General features: G+C 38.1%; 1 protein-coding gene across 2 annotated transcripts in view; it reads left to right on the top strand.

Annotated features, from left to right (window-relative positions):
• Positions 1-15,510, top strand: part of LOC137253148 (nucleolar protein 11-like) — a 154,564-nt gene extending 139,054 nt beyond the window's left edge. For both annotated transcript variants that reach the window (XM_067789600.1, XM_067789599.1), the window contains 2 exons: positions 13,743-14,115; positions 14,178-15,510. In XM_067789600.1, coding sequence (XP_067645701.1) covers positions 13,743-14,115; positions 14,178-15,472 — 1,668 coding nt within the window. In that variant the 3' untranslated portion in view covers positions 15,473-15,510. The remainder of the gene's footprint in view (positions 1-13,742; positions 14,116-14,177) is intronic.
• The last annotated feature ends 1,526 nt before the right edge of the window (positions 15,511-17,036 follow it).

The following is a 17,036-nucleotide window of genomic DNA, read 5'->3' as shown; positions in this document are numbered from 1 at the left end:
AATATGTGTGGTCTGCATAGAAAGTGCATTGGCGTAGTAGGACATGCTGCCTAGTACTACATACGTATTGACATAAGGCGGCACCATGCATAATACTACAAGAGGAAGACTGTTAAACCGCTTGGATTCATACTAAATAAGCGATTTACTTGTGGTGATTATGTAAATTCATCAATTAGTAGGTTATATTATATATTGAGACATTTATGGAAAACGGCAAATTTTATTAGTGAAGATACTAAACTTAAACTTGTTAAAACTATTACTGCCAATAATATCGTACCATGAGCTGATATATGGTTGCCTTGATAAAGGTTCCATGAGGAAGTATCAACTTATAATTAATAATTCCGCCAGATATATTTTTCTTAGAAGGAAACACGATCATATTTCCAGCTTCTCAAGAACGATTCTTGAATGTAGTTTATCTTCGTTCTTTGATCGCCGTCTACTATTTTTTATACATAAAATTATTTACTCGCGTTCCCAAGAATATCTGTTTTCGAAGCTTTCGTGTGCGCAGTCAACCCGTACACACACAATTTTTTTCGTTAGAGCTGTGCAATTGTGAAATGCTTTGCCTAATAAAGTAAAGTTAGAACCAAATCCTAAGCGCTTCAAGTTAGCTGTACACCAGATCCTTTGTTAATGAACTTACGAGAAATATCTATGCTTTTGTCTTACTTCATCTCACTTTTTGAATTTACGCTCTGTTAGTAAGTAATACTAAATATATAAATAAGTAATAAATTTGTACTAGTATTTAGTAAACATTTCAAATATGACACTGTAAAAGACTATGTCTTATATGTGCATTAAATAAATTGAATTGAATTGACTTCATCAACGATCTCCGCCACAACGAATTTGTGTAGAACCGTGACCTTTCCAATTAAGACTTCACATATCACTTCTCCCTGGACTTGGTTATACTCGCCAGTGACCGTACGCAACCTTGCTCCAGGTAATGGCTTTACTCTCCTGTTGACCAAATCAGATCGCATTAAAGAATGAGATGCGGCCGTATCTACAGTCAGTACACGCTCCTTGCCATCCACATTTCCTCTAACGGTAAGACCGCTCGATTTTCTTCCGATTTGTTATACAGAGATAACGGACATTTCACAGCTGGAGCTTGATCTTTACATCTGACTCGCTCTTGCTCATCGCCTCCAGCTTTGTTCTTAAGGCCACCCATGCTGTTGAAACCACTAGGATATGATCGCAATGAGGTACAATGTGACTTGGCTTCCCGCATTTGAAGCATTTGACTCTTTCACTCCGCTTTTGCGATCCTTTCAGTGCCTCCAATATTGTGTTCACCCATTCTGGTCTTTCTACCTCCACACGGCGTGCTTTGAAAGCTGGCTTACACAGAAGCGATGCTGTTTCCTGAATCAGTGCATGTGATACCGTTTCAGCAAATGTTCGCTTTGGGTTTGCGTATGTAGCTCGCTTCGTTTCGACGTCCCGTATGCCATTTATAAAACTCTAAATCTTTACCCTTTCAGTGTATTCAATGGGTGCGTCCGCATTTGCAAAATGAGCCAATCTTTCAATATCTGAAGGAAACTCCTGCAAAGTCTCACTAGATTTTTAGTAGCGGTTTTGCAATTCTATTTGGTAGATTTGTTTCCTGTGTTCGCTTCCGTAACGTCGTCCTACAGCATCCGCCAATGCTTCATAATCGTTCCGCTCTCCTTCAGGAATCGTCTGTAGGATTTCGGCTGCTGGCCCCTTCAATGCTACGAATAGAGCTGCAACTTTATCTTCAGCATTCCAGTTGTTCACTGCTGCGGTCTTCTCAAGCTGTAGTTTAAAGACCTGGAAAGGAACAGAACCGCCAAAGGATGGAGTCTTTACAATTGGATTACCCGCTGAAACTGCTGGGCGATTTATTTGCAACTCCTGTATACGACCTCTCAAAGCTTCTATCTCGGCATCAATTTTGTCCTCGAGCTGTACAAGTTTTGTATCCTGTGCTTTTAACTGCGAAGACATTTGTGCCACCTGCAATGATAAGTACTCCTCTTGTGATTCCATCTTGGATGTAATCTGTGTCGACATTTCTGAAATACGCATTTATTATGCTTCAATCTTCGATGTTATTTGTGCCGACATTTCTGAAAACCGTGCTTCTGTCGTGTCTCCTGTGATTCCAGTTGGGATGCCATATATGTATGTCTTCTGTTCTGCCAGTTGATATGTTATATTTGTCTTTTGTTCTTCCAGTTGAGATGACATTTGCGACGACATTTCTGAAATGCGTGCCTCCTGTGCTCCCATCTTGGATGTTATACGTGTCTCCTGGGATTCCAGTTGGGATGCCTGCCACTGTCGATGTTTGAGCAGATATTGCAGCCAATATCATGTTCAATTGACGGCCACCGTGGTGTGATGGTAGCGTGCTCCGCCTACCATACCGTATGCCCTGGGTTCGCACCCCGGGCAAAGCAACATCAAAATTTTAGAAATAAATTTTTTAAATTAGAAGAAAATTTTTCTAAGCGGGGTCGCCCCTCCGCAGTGTTTGGCAAACGCTCCGGGTTTATTTCTGCCATGAAAAGCTCTCAGTGAAAACTCATCTGCCATGCAGATGCCGTTCGGAGTCGGCATGAAACATGTAGGTCCCGTCCGGCCAATTTCTAGGGAAAATGAAGAGGAGCACGACACAAATTGGAAGAGAAGCTCGGCCTTAGATCTCTTCGGAGTTTATCGCGCCTTACATTTATTTTTTATTTTTTTGTATCATGTTCAATTCTGTGCTCGTAACTGTCTGCGAGGTTTCGTTTTTCTCTTCCATTTTTGTTGTTGTATCGTCCCCATCAGAATGAAAGACATACTCGTCCACATTAAATCCTTGCGACTCCATTATGTCTCGTAGCCGTGCTTGAAGTTCGATCTTATTGCCGGTTGTATTCAATCCCCGGTCTCCAACTCCTTTTTCAGTTGCTGGATCTTTAATTCACTTAACTTTGCCATGCCCAAGTTGTATTAGAAATCTGCGGAATTTATTCAACAATTCCTCTTCTGATACCAATTGTAACGAATTTAGGGAAATTCCGCTTATGCCAAACCTTCTGATAACGTTCGAATCGCTAAACTGTTGAATAAATCACTACAATATTCAGTATTGCAATATAGTCGTTATTATTCTACTTGGGAGTAGTACAATTATAATTCAATATCACGTACTTCACAACAGCGTGTTTAAATCAAACTGACTAGTCATGCCTCAGATTGCGCTGCTTTTATACTCTCGGTTTCCTCGTTCACCCATTTATCCTAAGGTCTAGTAATTTCGCGAACTTCATGTTTGGTTACCAGCCATATACATGTATATTTGTAGTTTGTAGCCATATGCGTGTGTATATGTGAGTACTACTTCGGCTGATGATTACATGTGTTTGTGAGTATCTCTTCGTTGCCTTGTATGTATGTGTATAGATGATGATTGATTTGTTTACGTACATACGAGTGGCTGCTTAGTATAAGCTTAGTGATGCTAATATTCGTCACAATACTTACATGTTGCTTACTTAAACTGTGGCTTTTTACCCAAATAATTATGGCTATAAAAAAATTGTACCAGCTAGTTAACTTCTTATCACCTTATTAGTAGGAAATTTAAAAGGCGGTTTAAAGCTAGCTTCCTTTCACTGGAAACTAAATACTTACCTGTTGCTCATTTAAATTTGGTTTAGCACACGTCACATAATACCAGTTTTCAGTCTTTAAAATACACTTTATTAAATAAATTCAATTCACTTTCCCTTTGGGAGATATGCTTATATTAGCTGTATTTCGTTGCTAACTATTACAATTAAAACACTAGCTGGCTTACCAAATTGCATGGAAAGCAACAATAACAAGTAATCGAGTTGAGTTGGCTAAGCGGTTTCAACTGAAATAATTGTTGACCTGATTGATAGTGTTGTATAGTGTTGCATATTCAAAAATAGGGCACTATTTTGAACAATCCCATGAAATGTACCTAAAAATATTCATATAAACGTCAATACAATATATAGTGAAACAAAATGGAGCAAACCTAAGTAAATATGCGCTTTTTTTATAAAAAAAATATTAATTTAGTAATTGTTTTATAGATTTCAGGAAAAAACGGAGAAAGTGGAGCCGGGAACAAACCGCAGGATTTTTGAGATGCTACCTTCCGCGGAAGGAAGAGTTCATGCATCCAAGAAAAAAAGAGGTCTACCTTCTCAAATGTATTGGAGGATATGGTGTCCATTGGTATTTGGGTACGTTAGAAAATATATTTAACCATCATATAAATTGCATGGTATATCAGATTATTATACATTCGTTTTAGGATGCGGATATGACACCATTATGTTTGGAAGAGAAAATGCGTACATTGGTTAACGCATACAAAGCAGCAAAAAACAACAACCGCAGAACTGGCGCTACTCCATGCTTTACTCCATATATGGAAATTGTGGACGAAATATTTGGGAAAAGCCCAATAATTTCTAATACCCACACCGTCCACGTTGTCTGAAGGCCGGTTGAAAAACTGCTGACTATCGTCAACGTCTCAGTCGTCGGTAGTTTCACCATCGCTTCCCTCATCAACGCCAGCAGTACTGACAGTGTTGGTGCCATCGCCATCACCTTCTCCATCAGCAATACTATCACCAACACAAACAGCTTCACCAATAATGCCATCACCAACGCAAACACCTTCACCGATCATGCCATCATCAACGCAAACACCTCCACCAATTACATCGCCATCACCAGTGCCATCCCCGTCCGCATGGCATATCAGATTAATATAGGTACATTCGTTTTAGGATGCGAATATGACACCATTATGCTTGGAAGCGAAAATGCGTACATTGCTTAACGCATATAAAGCAGCAAAAGACAACAACCGGAGAACTGGCGTTACTCCATGCTTTACTCCATATATGGAAATTATGGACGAGATATTTGGGAAAAGCCCAATAATTTCTAATACCCACACCGTCCACGTTGGCTGCAGCCCGGTTGAAAAACTGCAACTACCACTATCGTCAACGTGTCAGTCGTCGGTAGTTTCACCATCGCCAGCAGTACTGACAGTGTTGGTGCCATCGCCATCAGCAACACTATCACCAACACAAACAGCCTCACCAATAATGCCATCTCCAACGCAAACACCTTCACCGATCATGCCATCATCAAAGCAAACACCTCCACAAATTGCATCGCCATCACCAGTGCCATCCCCGTCAGCTAATACATAATCACGCAAAAAGCGTTCCACACGGGAGCTGTACTATGGAAAAAAATGCGAGCTGAAGAAAAAAATGGCAGAAGAAAAAGTGAAATCGCTAGCCGAATCCCTGCAGTACTGCGAAGAGTTGCTGAGGCAAAAATTTGAAAAGGATATGCAGATGGAGCAGAGGAAATTAAAATTAATGGGAAAATGGGTGAATAAGTGAGACTATCTCGAAAAGGATATGATATAACTACATTGAATCTTCTAGGTCATTTTCTGCAATCCACCCGCTTTGTAAAGTTTTACCATAATTTCTAATTTCGTTTATTTAATTTCTTTCGATTTGTGTTCGAATTTATAAAGAAATTTGTGTGATAGGTTTGACACGACTTTGTTCCTAATAAAAATCGGTTATCGAAAAATACAGTTGGAATCGATTTTGAATCCAAATCAAGATAATTTTCGGAATATTTTCGTAATAACATGTACAAATACGTAATAAAGTCGATATAAACTTAAGCTCACGATCTTACGCAAAATTCGTATTCGAAACACGCATCTTCAGGCAAATTTAAAAATAGTCACTAAGAATTTTTTAGAATATTTCTGAGTATACAGTTTTTTCAGCTGAGTTGGGTATATTCTTTTGAACTTATTATCTTTATAGGGAAGAAATTGCTCCAGCTGAGTGGACAAAAAAGGTGTCAAAAAACAGTAGACTTTTTTTGCATTCGGATTAACGATTTGTTATACTTAAATTCAATAAATAAATACAAAACTGCAAACTCAGAAGAATTATAAAAATTCTTAGTAACAAATTTTAAATTTTACTGAGGATTCATGTTTCGAATTCGAATTTTGCGTAAGGTCCATGAGCTTTCGTTTATATCCTTTCTGCGACGTATGTGTTTGTACATGTTTTTATAAAAAAGCAAAATTAGGTAAAACCGCAAAAGTCATCCGTTTTGAAAAAACCCTTAACTTTAATTTTTGCAATTTTTTTAAAACGTTTTTCAATGCTTGGTTTTGCAATTTTCACTTGAATTAGATTTTTCTCATATCGGCAAACAATTTACAAATTAAACGTTGTTTATTAACTTTGAACTTTACTGAAAAAATCGATTTTCAATATGTCAGATAGGAATTTAAATAATAGTTCTTTAGTTAAGGAATATTAATTTGAATGGATTAACTTTAATAAATCGATATAAAATGTTTTAGAGTTGTGACTCTTTTTGATATAGGGTGCGATCGAATGATTGAAGATTTCATAGCCATGGGATGTTAAAGCACCTTGGTAATGAGGGAAATTTTCTGGCATCCCATTATACGTGCAAGCATTGGTCGAAGGAAAATGAACGTGTTATCTTCAGATGTTTATACTAATTTATTCATCCAAGTCCAAAGGTTATTTTAAATTAAATTGTGTTGCCTTGAATAATTAAAAAGATTTTCCCTTCTATCTAAGTTGGAAATGGAATTCGACTCCTCTATTTCCTCTTCAAGCTGAAAGGGAGCTGCATCGTCGATTTCATTTTCTTCAGCGTCACACAAATCGTCATGGGTGATGCAAATATTATGCAAAACACACGCACTGACCACGATGTTTCCAAATCTGTTTGTTCCGTAAACTTCATAAGTCTTCGAAAACGTCCTTTAAAAAGTCCAAACATATTTTCAACAACCATTCGCGTTGAAGAATGTATTTCATTAACTTTTCGCTGACTGAGTCAAATTGCCGTAGTCTTTATATGGAGATACCAACCAATTCGTCGTCGGGTCCCCAATTATAAAATATGAACCTGCTAACATTTCTTCGTATAGTCTGTCGGCATCGTTAAAGAGTTTGGATCTTCTCAAAACTCTGTAGTCATGAAGTGACCCAGGCTCGCCACAGGTTACATCAATAAACTTTTTATCGGCATACACTACAGCTTGCGGCACTATACTATAGGGTTTTTTACGACTGAAGTACATTTTTTTTAGTCCTTCGGGCCTTTAATACCAATGTGCGTACAGTCTATAGCTCCAATAACACCAGGGATACGTTGTTTTTGGTAAAACTTTTCAGTCGTTTTTTGTAGCTGAATGCCTTCTGCCCACTTGATATCTTCAACACTAATAGATACCAAATAGCGAGAAATGCGTTGGACAACGAACCATGCGCTTGATTCGGCTACACAAAACAAATTCCCTAGTTGGCGAAATGTCACGGTGTTGCTAATATACCATGTATACATGTAAATGGATTTCTTGGGTGTGATACGTGATCTTCCACCACCAGACTGGTCAGCAACAAAAGATGATGTGTAATACCTCACTAGAGAAATCAAACCTTTTTTTTTAGTTTATAAAGTATTTATTAATTAAAAAAGCTTTTGCTATTACTGGTAAGATACACCACTGTTTCACGCTTGAGCCTCATGTGCGCTTTGAAGTCCATCCCGCTCATTGCATCAAGCTTGCCTTCGAAGTTGTTACACCTCTCATGCTGTTCCTTTTCGCTTTTCGAATCTTCAGAGGATGAACTGGAGCTGGCATATACGGCCTCCAATATTTCGTTCACCATTTCGCATACATCATTTTGCTGGGCAACGGGCAGGGAAACAAACTAGACAATAAATAAACACTCTTTATTTCATATTTACAATCAAATACAAGTATTTACCAATGAATCGACAGGATTACTCTTTTTTTTTGTTGTGTTTCTTTTAAAATTTTCACAAACACAACATTTATTTCGACACCTGACACCAGTGCTGTGAAGCAACATAATAAAATTGTTTAGCTAGTTGGAGCGTTTTTTTCGAGCTCGCTTAATTAAAAAAACCCTATTATTTGAGTAAATTAAAACTTTAATTTTTTTAAATTTTTTAATTCAGTTTTCCATTTGGTAGAGTAGTTTACATTGAATTATTAAAAATAAAATATAAAAAAAAAAAAACATCTGAAATAAATGTGGATAACGTTAATTGCATTAAGTTACATAAATTTAATTCCTTTTGTCCATTTGGTAGATAAGTTCGTATTGAATTATTTAAAATAAAATTTCAAAATATATCATACTTGGGGTTATAATATTAATGATAATATTTCAGCAAAAAAAATTGATCTCCTTAGCCTCTTTTTCAGAACAAATAAAAAAAAATTGTAGTTGGCAACTGTTGGCAGGTTTTCTGAGCAACTGTTCGTTGAATACTTGCTTTGTGGAAATATCTTTTTTTTTTATGACAACTAATGCGTTACAGAGCACATTCATAGGATCAGGACCATCAATTGCTTCTGTTTATGTCATATGAAAAGAAAGAAAATAAGATAAATGTACATATCCGTGGAATTGCTATGAAGTGATAAAAAATTTGCATATATTTGAACTTTTTTTCGTTCGTTTTGTATGAATCTTTTTTATACTCAGCTGAGAAGAGCTCACAGAGTATATTAACTTTGTTCGCATAACGGTAATCCGTAACGGCATAAACTAATCGAGATAGATATAGACTTCTATATATTAAAATGATCTGGGTGAAAAAAGAAATTCATTTAGCCATGTCTGTCCGTCCGACCGTCTGTAAACACGATAACTTGAGTAAATTTTGAGGTATCTTGATGAAATTTGGTATGTAGGTTCCTGGGCGCTCGTCTCAGATAGCTATTTAAAATGAACGAAATCGGACTACAACCACGCCCACTTTTTCGATATCGAAAATTTCGAAAAACCGAAAAAGTGAGATAATTCATTACCAAAGACGGATAAAGCGATGAAACATGGTAGGTGCGTTGACCTTATGACGCAAAATAGAAAATTAGAAAAATCTTGGACAATGGGCGTGGCACCGCCCACTTTTAAAAGAAGTTAATTTAAGAGTTTTGCAAGCTGTAATTTGGCAGTCGTTGAAGATATCATGATGAAATTTGGTAGGCACGTTACTCCTATTACTATATGTGTGCTAAATAAAAATTAGCGAAATCGGATGACGAACACGCCACCTTTTAAAAAAAATTTTTTTTAAGTCAAATTTTAACAAAAATTTAATACCTTTACAGTATAAAAGAAAGTTATGTCAACATTCCACTCCAGTAATGATATCGTGCAACAAAATACAAAGATGAAAGAAAATTTCAAAATGGGTGTAACTCCGCCCTTTTTCATTTAATTCGTCTAGAATACTTTTAATGCCATAAGTCGAACAAAAATTTACCAATCCTTGTGAAATTTGGTAGGGACATAGATTCTATGACGATAACTGTTTTCTGTGAAAATGGGCGAAATCGGTTTGAAGCCACGCCCAGTTTTTATACACAGTCGACCGTCTGTCCTTCTGCTCGGCCGTTAACACGATAACTTGCGCAAAAACGATATATCTTAACTAAACTTAGTTCACGTACTTATATGAAGTCACTTTATCTTGGTATAAAATATGGCCGAAATCCGACTATGACCACGCCCACTTTTCCGATGTCGAAAATTACGAAAAATGAAAAAAATGCCATAATTCTGTACCATATATGAAAAAAGAGATGAAACATGGTAATTGGATTGGTTTATTGGCGCAAAATAAAACTTTAGAAAAAGCTTTGTAAAATGGGTGTGACACCTACCATATTAAGTAGAAGACAAAGAAAAAATTCTGCAGGGCGAAATCAAAAGCCCTCGGAATCTTGGCAGGAATACTGTTCGTGGTATGACATATATAAATAAATTAGCGGTACCCGACAGAATATGTTCTGGGTCACCCTGGTCCACCCTTATTGCGATATCTCGAAAAGGCGTCCACCTATAGAACTAAGGCCCACTACGTTTTAAATAATCATTAACATCTTTCATTTGATACACATATCATACAAGCACATTCTAGGGTTACCCTCGGTTCATTTTGCTAAATGGTGATTTTCCCTTATTTTGTCTCCAAAGCTCTCAGCTGAGTATGTAATGTTCGGTTACACCCGAACTTAGCCTTCCTTACCGTAAAGTCCCTATCGAATCCGTCTAAGCACAAATACAAAGTTTCAATCGCCTTTGGCGATAAAGTGCTGTCGGATGCGAAAAAATGCGCGAGCGCTTTCTGCCGACAATATACAATGCATTCTACGGTCGACAAAGATAGACGGAGGGCCAACAGACACGCACATAAACACAAATTCAGCGCGTCACCAATCACCATTACCGCTAAAGAGGTTGAGGACGCCATTGGTTACGCTAAACCATCCAAAGCAGTGGGCCCAGACGGCATAGCCATGCCGATGCTTAAAAGTCTAGGGAAAGAGGGCTTCAAATATTTAGCGCATGTCTTCAACCTGTCTCTTTCCACCTTTGTCATACCCGAAAAATGGAAAGTGGCCAAGGTGGTCCCGCTACTAAAGCCTGGGAAACCAGCTAACATAGGAGAGTCGTATCGTCCAATATCTCTCCTATCGCCAGTAGCAAAGACGCTTGAAGCCATTTTGCTCCCCTATTTCCGAGAAAATTTGCAGCTAGCCTGTCATCAGCATGGCTTCAGAAAACTCCGTAGCACTACCACCGCGCTAAATGCCATTAGCACCCAGATAAATTGCGGTTTAAATCAAAACCCCCACCATAGAACAGTACTCGTAGCGCTAGACCTATCAATAGCTTTTGACACGGTCAACCATGGCTCGTTACTGCAAGACCTGGAAGGGTCTACCCTTCCCCCATGTCTTAAAAGGTGGACCGCAAATTATCTGGGTGGTCGGCAGGCATCGCTGCAATTTAGAAACGAAACATCAAAACCAAGAAGAATTAAACAAGGAGTGCCACAGGGTGGTGTCCTGTCTTCACTTTTGTTTATCTTCTACATATCTAAGCTACCTTCACCACCGGAAGGAGTCTCAATCGTTTCCTACGCCGATGACTGCACAATAATGGCCACAGGCCCAGACCCACAGATCGATGAGCTATGCAATAGAATGAACGGCTACCTCCCTGATCTCTCCAGTTGTTTCGCCTCGCGAAACCTGGCATTATCACCGACTAAATCTTCCGCGACCTTATTTACAAGATGGACGTCCCAAATGTCGACTATTTTGAACATCCACGTCGATGGCACTACGCTACCGACTGTCCTACACTCCAAAATCTTGGATGTGGCGTTTGATCAGGATCTACATTTTGGTGAGCACGCAGCCGCAATTGTTCCGAGAATTCAGAGCCGTAACAAAATCCTCAAATCCCTTGCTGGCAGTACTTGGGGAAAAGATAAAGAAAGCCTCATTACTACATACAAAGCAATTGGCCAGCTGTGCTACGCGTCACCCATATGGTCGCCAAGTCTAAAAATTACCCACTGGAAGAAGCTACAGGCCTGCCAAAACACTACTCTCAGAGACGCCACGGGCTGTCTTCTTATGTCCCCAGAACACCATCTACATAATGAGGCGAGAATACTCCCCATCAGGGAGAGAAATGAGATGCTAACCAAACAGTTCCTGTTGAATACCCAGAAACCTGGGCATCCAAACAGACATCTGATTGATGAGCCAATACCGCCTAGGGGCTTAAGGAGTCATCTCCGTAAGCATTTTGAGGAAATACGGCACCTGAGAACCCAGCCGTATGAAGCAAAAAAACACAAGCAGGTCCTTGGTGAACTCCACAAACAGGCGTCGGACCTTTATGTCAGGAATTGCCCCGTGAATCCAATACTCAAAGAAAAGTACCCAAAACTTGTGGAAGAGGAACGCATACTCCCCAGGGAAATGCGTGTCACTCTTGCTCAACTTCGTTCTGGATACTGTAACAGGCTAAACTCTTACCTATCCAGAATCAACGCCGACATACAAAATGTATGCCCCGCTTGCAATGTGTCCCCACATGACACCAACCATCTCCTTATTTGTAATGTGGAACCAACGCTTCTAACACCCCTTTCATCATGGTCCACCCCTGTTGAAACAGCAAGATTCCTTGGACTCCCGTTAGAGGATATTGATGACTATTTGTGATCGGTCGCGGCTGTTAGGTGGGGCGAAACACTGCTATAACAACAACAACAACAACGTACACATCATATTTCCTATAGTATATCAAAACTATACAATACTTTAAGAAACCTGTGGCATACTTGTTTTTGTCTACCTCATAACATAAAACTTAAATTAGTTAAGGCTCTCATTGCGCCTCAAATAAGCTATTTTGAAAATGTCTATGGAGATTTAGACTGCGAATCTAAAAATAAACTAAGTTTGACTATTAACAAGGTGGCAAGATTCATTTATTGTAAAAGAAAGTTTGACCACATTTCACCATACTCAAAAAATATACATACTTGGGTTTAGCATGGAAGTCTATCTAAATGTCCGAAATGTTTTGTTTTTATATAAAATAATTAAATTTCAACAACCTAGATACCTTTATGAGAAACTGAAATTTGTACAATCTTCGCGAACTCACAACATCTTAGTGCCCAGGTATAACACAGTAGCGGCTTCTAGATTATTCATTGTTAGTGCTGTGAAATTCTCTACCTATTCCAATAAAATACATTATGTCGTATGGATGCTTCAAAACGGCAGTAACAGATCTCTTCAAACACTAACCCTCTCCTCCTGTTCAACCTACCTACATACCACGCCTGTGTCGTATTGTCTAAAACTAATGTTAGCTTAAGCTTAAATTTAAGAAGAAAAATTTTAATTAACCTCTTGAATATGTGCAATGAAAAGACTCCACGTCTTAATGTACTTTGAGATAAATAAATAATAATAAATAACAAAATAATAAATAATAATAATAAATGCGCGGCTTATTGCTGTTGCCGATAACTTGCTGTTTTTGTTGTTGGTGTTCTTGTTGTAGCGATAAGGACACTCTCCGAAGGCCTTGGGAATTATTATCGATGTTGATGGTCCTTTGCCCCTTGAATCAATTTGGTATTGTAGTCGCCTCTTACGACAGGCATACCTGCCGCGGGTATATTCTAAGCCCCCTAACCCGCTGGCATGCTTGTATTTTTTCCAGTGAGTAACCTTTAGACTTGGCGACCATATCGGGGACGCGTAGCATGCAAACGGTCGGCCAATTGCTTTATAAGTGGTAATGAGCATATCTTTGTCTTTACCACAAGTGCTGTCGGCAAGACATTTAAGGATTTTATTACGATTCTGGATTTTAGGTACTATTGCGTGCTTGCCAAAATGTAGATCCTGATCGTACGTCACCCAGTATATTTGGGTGTAAGACATGTTGTAAATAAGGTCGCCGATGATTTCGTCGGTGACAATGTCAGGTTTCGCGTGGCACAGAAGCTGGAGGGATCAGGAAAGACCTGTGGTCATTATAGTGCAGTAATCGGTGTAGGATACAATGGTGACTCGTTCTAGTGGTGAAGGGAGCTTCGATGTGTAAAAGTTAAACGAAAGCGGGGAAGAACATCACCTTGTCGTACCGGTACCCCAAAAGAAAAAAAAAATGGATGACAATAGAAATGTCTCCAAATGCCTTAATTATTTTAAGTCTAGATTATGCCTCACGAATCTTATCAAATCTTGTATATTACAGTTACAGAAATCTGTATTGGATATTGCAACATACGAGGATTACGGAATAATTCTTTACATCGATGGCAGTTTTGATCAACTTTCCGACGTTATTTCAACACAAAATCGGTCATCTACAACAACAAATTTTTGGAGTAACTCGCATTTGAGACATGACAATGTAAAGAACATCGAGATAAAATGTCTAAATAGTGTCCAAATTTTAACATATTTTGAAGTAGATGAATACAGCAAAGAGGTTGATCTTGTTATGAAGGCATTAAATTTTAGTGCTTCACAAAGAAGATTTAAAATCAGGCGTAAAGATATGGCCGTTAATTTGTCTGGATATGCTATTGTTGAAGGAGATACACGTTTTATGTTGCTAACTATCTGTAAGTATTCATTTTATTTTATCTTCAGAAAATTTATTTACAGTACAATTATCTTTGATCAGGGTCAGATCACAGGTTGTTCTTGTTCAGCCTCGACGAGGATGTTGAATCGGAAAACTTGCCTGGAAATTTCATATCCTTAATTTCCGCTCTGAAAGTGGATTCTCCAATAACTATTGCAGGGGTAGCTAAAAATTGTGTAGCAATTTACGGCGCTAATAGTAGTCAGGAAGGTGCTTCTTTGCTACTTTACAACACACAGTTCAAAGTCGTTAAAGCGCAACAATATTTTAAAGTCTATTTTGATTCTTGCCGCATTTGGATCAACGATGATAACATACTAATAGCTATGGGGCAAAATTTATCTGTGGTATCTTTTCGGATGTCCCACGACCTCTTAGTAGATCTACTTGGGACATATAATACCGAACAAGGCGTAGCAATAGAAGGTGATCTTATAAATGAAGAGTGCCAGTTGCAATCATTTTGTTCATTGAAAGAAAACGAATTGAGGAAATCAAATGTGTCTCCTGAGAGCAATCAACACTATAGTGTCTGTTTGAAATCAGAAGAAAAAGGACGCAAAGTTACATATTCAGATGAACTGAATCAAACACTTGTATCTGTTGGTCAAGAAAGATCACTTATAGATGATATAGTGCATATTGTAGAAAAGCCTTCTGAAAACAATTTGCTATACGAAACACTTCTTGAGTTTTATATTCATCAATTAGACAATTGTGGAGCTACCGAACAAGAGATATTAGAAAAACTACTTGCAATGAGGAATAAAATGAAGAATTGCTCAATTATTATGAACGTCGTTAGTCAATTTTCGTGCGCATCGGAGTTCGTTATTGCCAAAGCCTTTTCTTTCATTATTGAAAATTATACACTCCCAAAAGACTCAAATGTGGTGTTCTCTTCGTTAGGCATATTGGAGCCATTTATTCTAAAAACAGTTTCTCAACCTCTCAAAAAGATAGCGTTTATCCAGAACTATCGGAATGATGCGAGCTCGTTTCGTTTGCTTTTTCTCCTAGACTCTTTTTACGTGTTATTAACAGAGCCATTTTGCTTTGAACCATTTTGTGTGGAAAATGTAAAGCTAGAAATGCAAATACTTTGTTGGTTCGATTTTTTGCTAAGTGCTCATTTTCAACATTTAGTTCTTTCGAGAGAAGTTGAAGTGCTTAACTTGCTTTATAAATGGATAAAATTGATAATTGCATACAAAAATCAAATGAAAAAACTCCAAGAAGTATTGAGACTGCTCTATAATGTTATTCAAAACGAACGCATCAGTGAGAAATCAAACACTTATATGTGGTATTGCATTGAAGATATATGTTTTTGAATAAATATAAAATGGAGGAATTTGTTTATGAAATTGAACGATTAGTTATTATTAATTAAATTAAATTGCAGAGTTTAGTTTTCAGACATGTAAAACGTTAAAGCTGTAAACACGGGGCGGAAAGATGACGAACTTCGCCCCACCGGCACTGGCATTTCCGAAAATTTTACCAGCTATTTCTCCTACTCAAATTGATTGAAACTACGCTTTTAAAATGTACTTAATTTGAAACCTAATTATCAAAATCTTACCTATGCATCAACTGAATTATTATAAATTACCTTATCAATCAGTAATGCTGATTTCACACAGAAACTTTATCTAATCACAATTCTTTATGTAGTTGTTGTTGTTGTTGTTGTAGCAGTGCTTCGCACCATACAATATGTGTGACCGATCACAAATTGTCATCAATATCCTCTAAGGGGGCGTTCAAGGAAACTTGCTGTTTCAACAGGGGTGGACCATAATGGGAGCGGTGTTAGAGGCGTTGGTTCCACATTACAAATAAGGAGATGGTTGGTGTCATGTAGGAACACATTGCAAGCAGGGCATACATTTTGTATGTCGGGGTTGATTCTGGATAGGTAAGAGTTTAACCTGTTACAGTATCCAGATCGAAGTTGAGCTAGAGTGACTCGCGTTTCCCTAGGGAGTGTGCGTTCCTCTTCTGCAAGTTTAGGGTATTGTTCTTTGAGTACTGGATTCACCGGGCAATTCCTGACATAGAGGTCCGACGCCTATTTGTGGAGTTCACTGAGGACCTGCTTGTGTTTTTTGGCTTCATACGGCTGTGTTCTCAGGTGCCGTATTTTCTCATAATGCTTACGGAGATGACTCCTTAAGCCAATTTTAATCCCATTTAATTTGTTGTGTCCCTCCCACAAATTTGTTATGTAGTAATTAAGTATACCTTAGCACACTTCATTAAGCAAACGTCAGGAGCCCCAAAAAAATATTACGCCTTTAGAAACAATTGTTAAAATGAATAGCAGCCGTTTCCTCCATAACTATGTGAGCAATCCAAATAAAATTCATGCGCAACTCATACATGTTGCACCTAACCAAATATGTGACTATTTTTGAAAAAGCCTATTATCTTTTCCTGCAAATGCAGCTAAAATAAAATTTTTATTTTTTCGTAAGTTATTGAAAATCATTTATTTTTGATTGTCATTTGTTACATAGACAATAAAACCCGACCATCAAGCAAAACTTACTAGATTTTTGATTCCATTAGGCACTCAATAGACTACTGATTATAATAGCACAGATATGTAATTACAAAGCCAAAACTTAAAGAATTAAAATGATAGAGAGATTGGTGTTAGAAGCGTAGGTTCCACATTACAATTGAAAAGTTGGATGGTGTCATGTGGAGACACATCGCATGCAGGGGTTGATGCTGGACAAGTATGAGTTTAACCTGTTACAGTATCCGGAGGGAAGTTGTGCCAGGCTGACTCGTGTCTCCCTTTGTAGTGTTTTTTCTTCTTCTGCAAGGGTAGGATATTGCATATTAATAACGGGGTTCACCGGGCACGTCCTGGCAAAATCGTTTACC

This window comes from Eurosta solidaginis, chromosome 5 (genome assembly GCF_040869045.1).
Source record: "Eurosta solidaginis isolate ZX-2024a chromosome 5, ASM4086904v1, whole genome shotgun sequence".
Taxonomy (NCBI): domain Eukaryota; kingdom Metazoa; phylum Arthropoda; class Insecta; order Diptera; family Tephritidae; genus Eurosta; species Eurosta solidaginis.
This window is presented reverse-complemented; position numbering and strand designations above follow the sequence as displayed.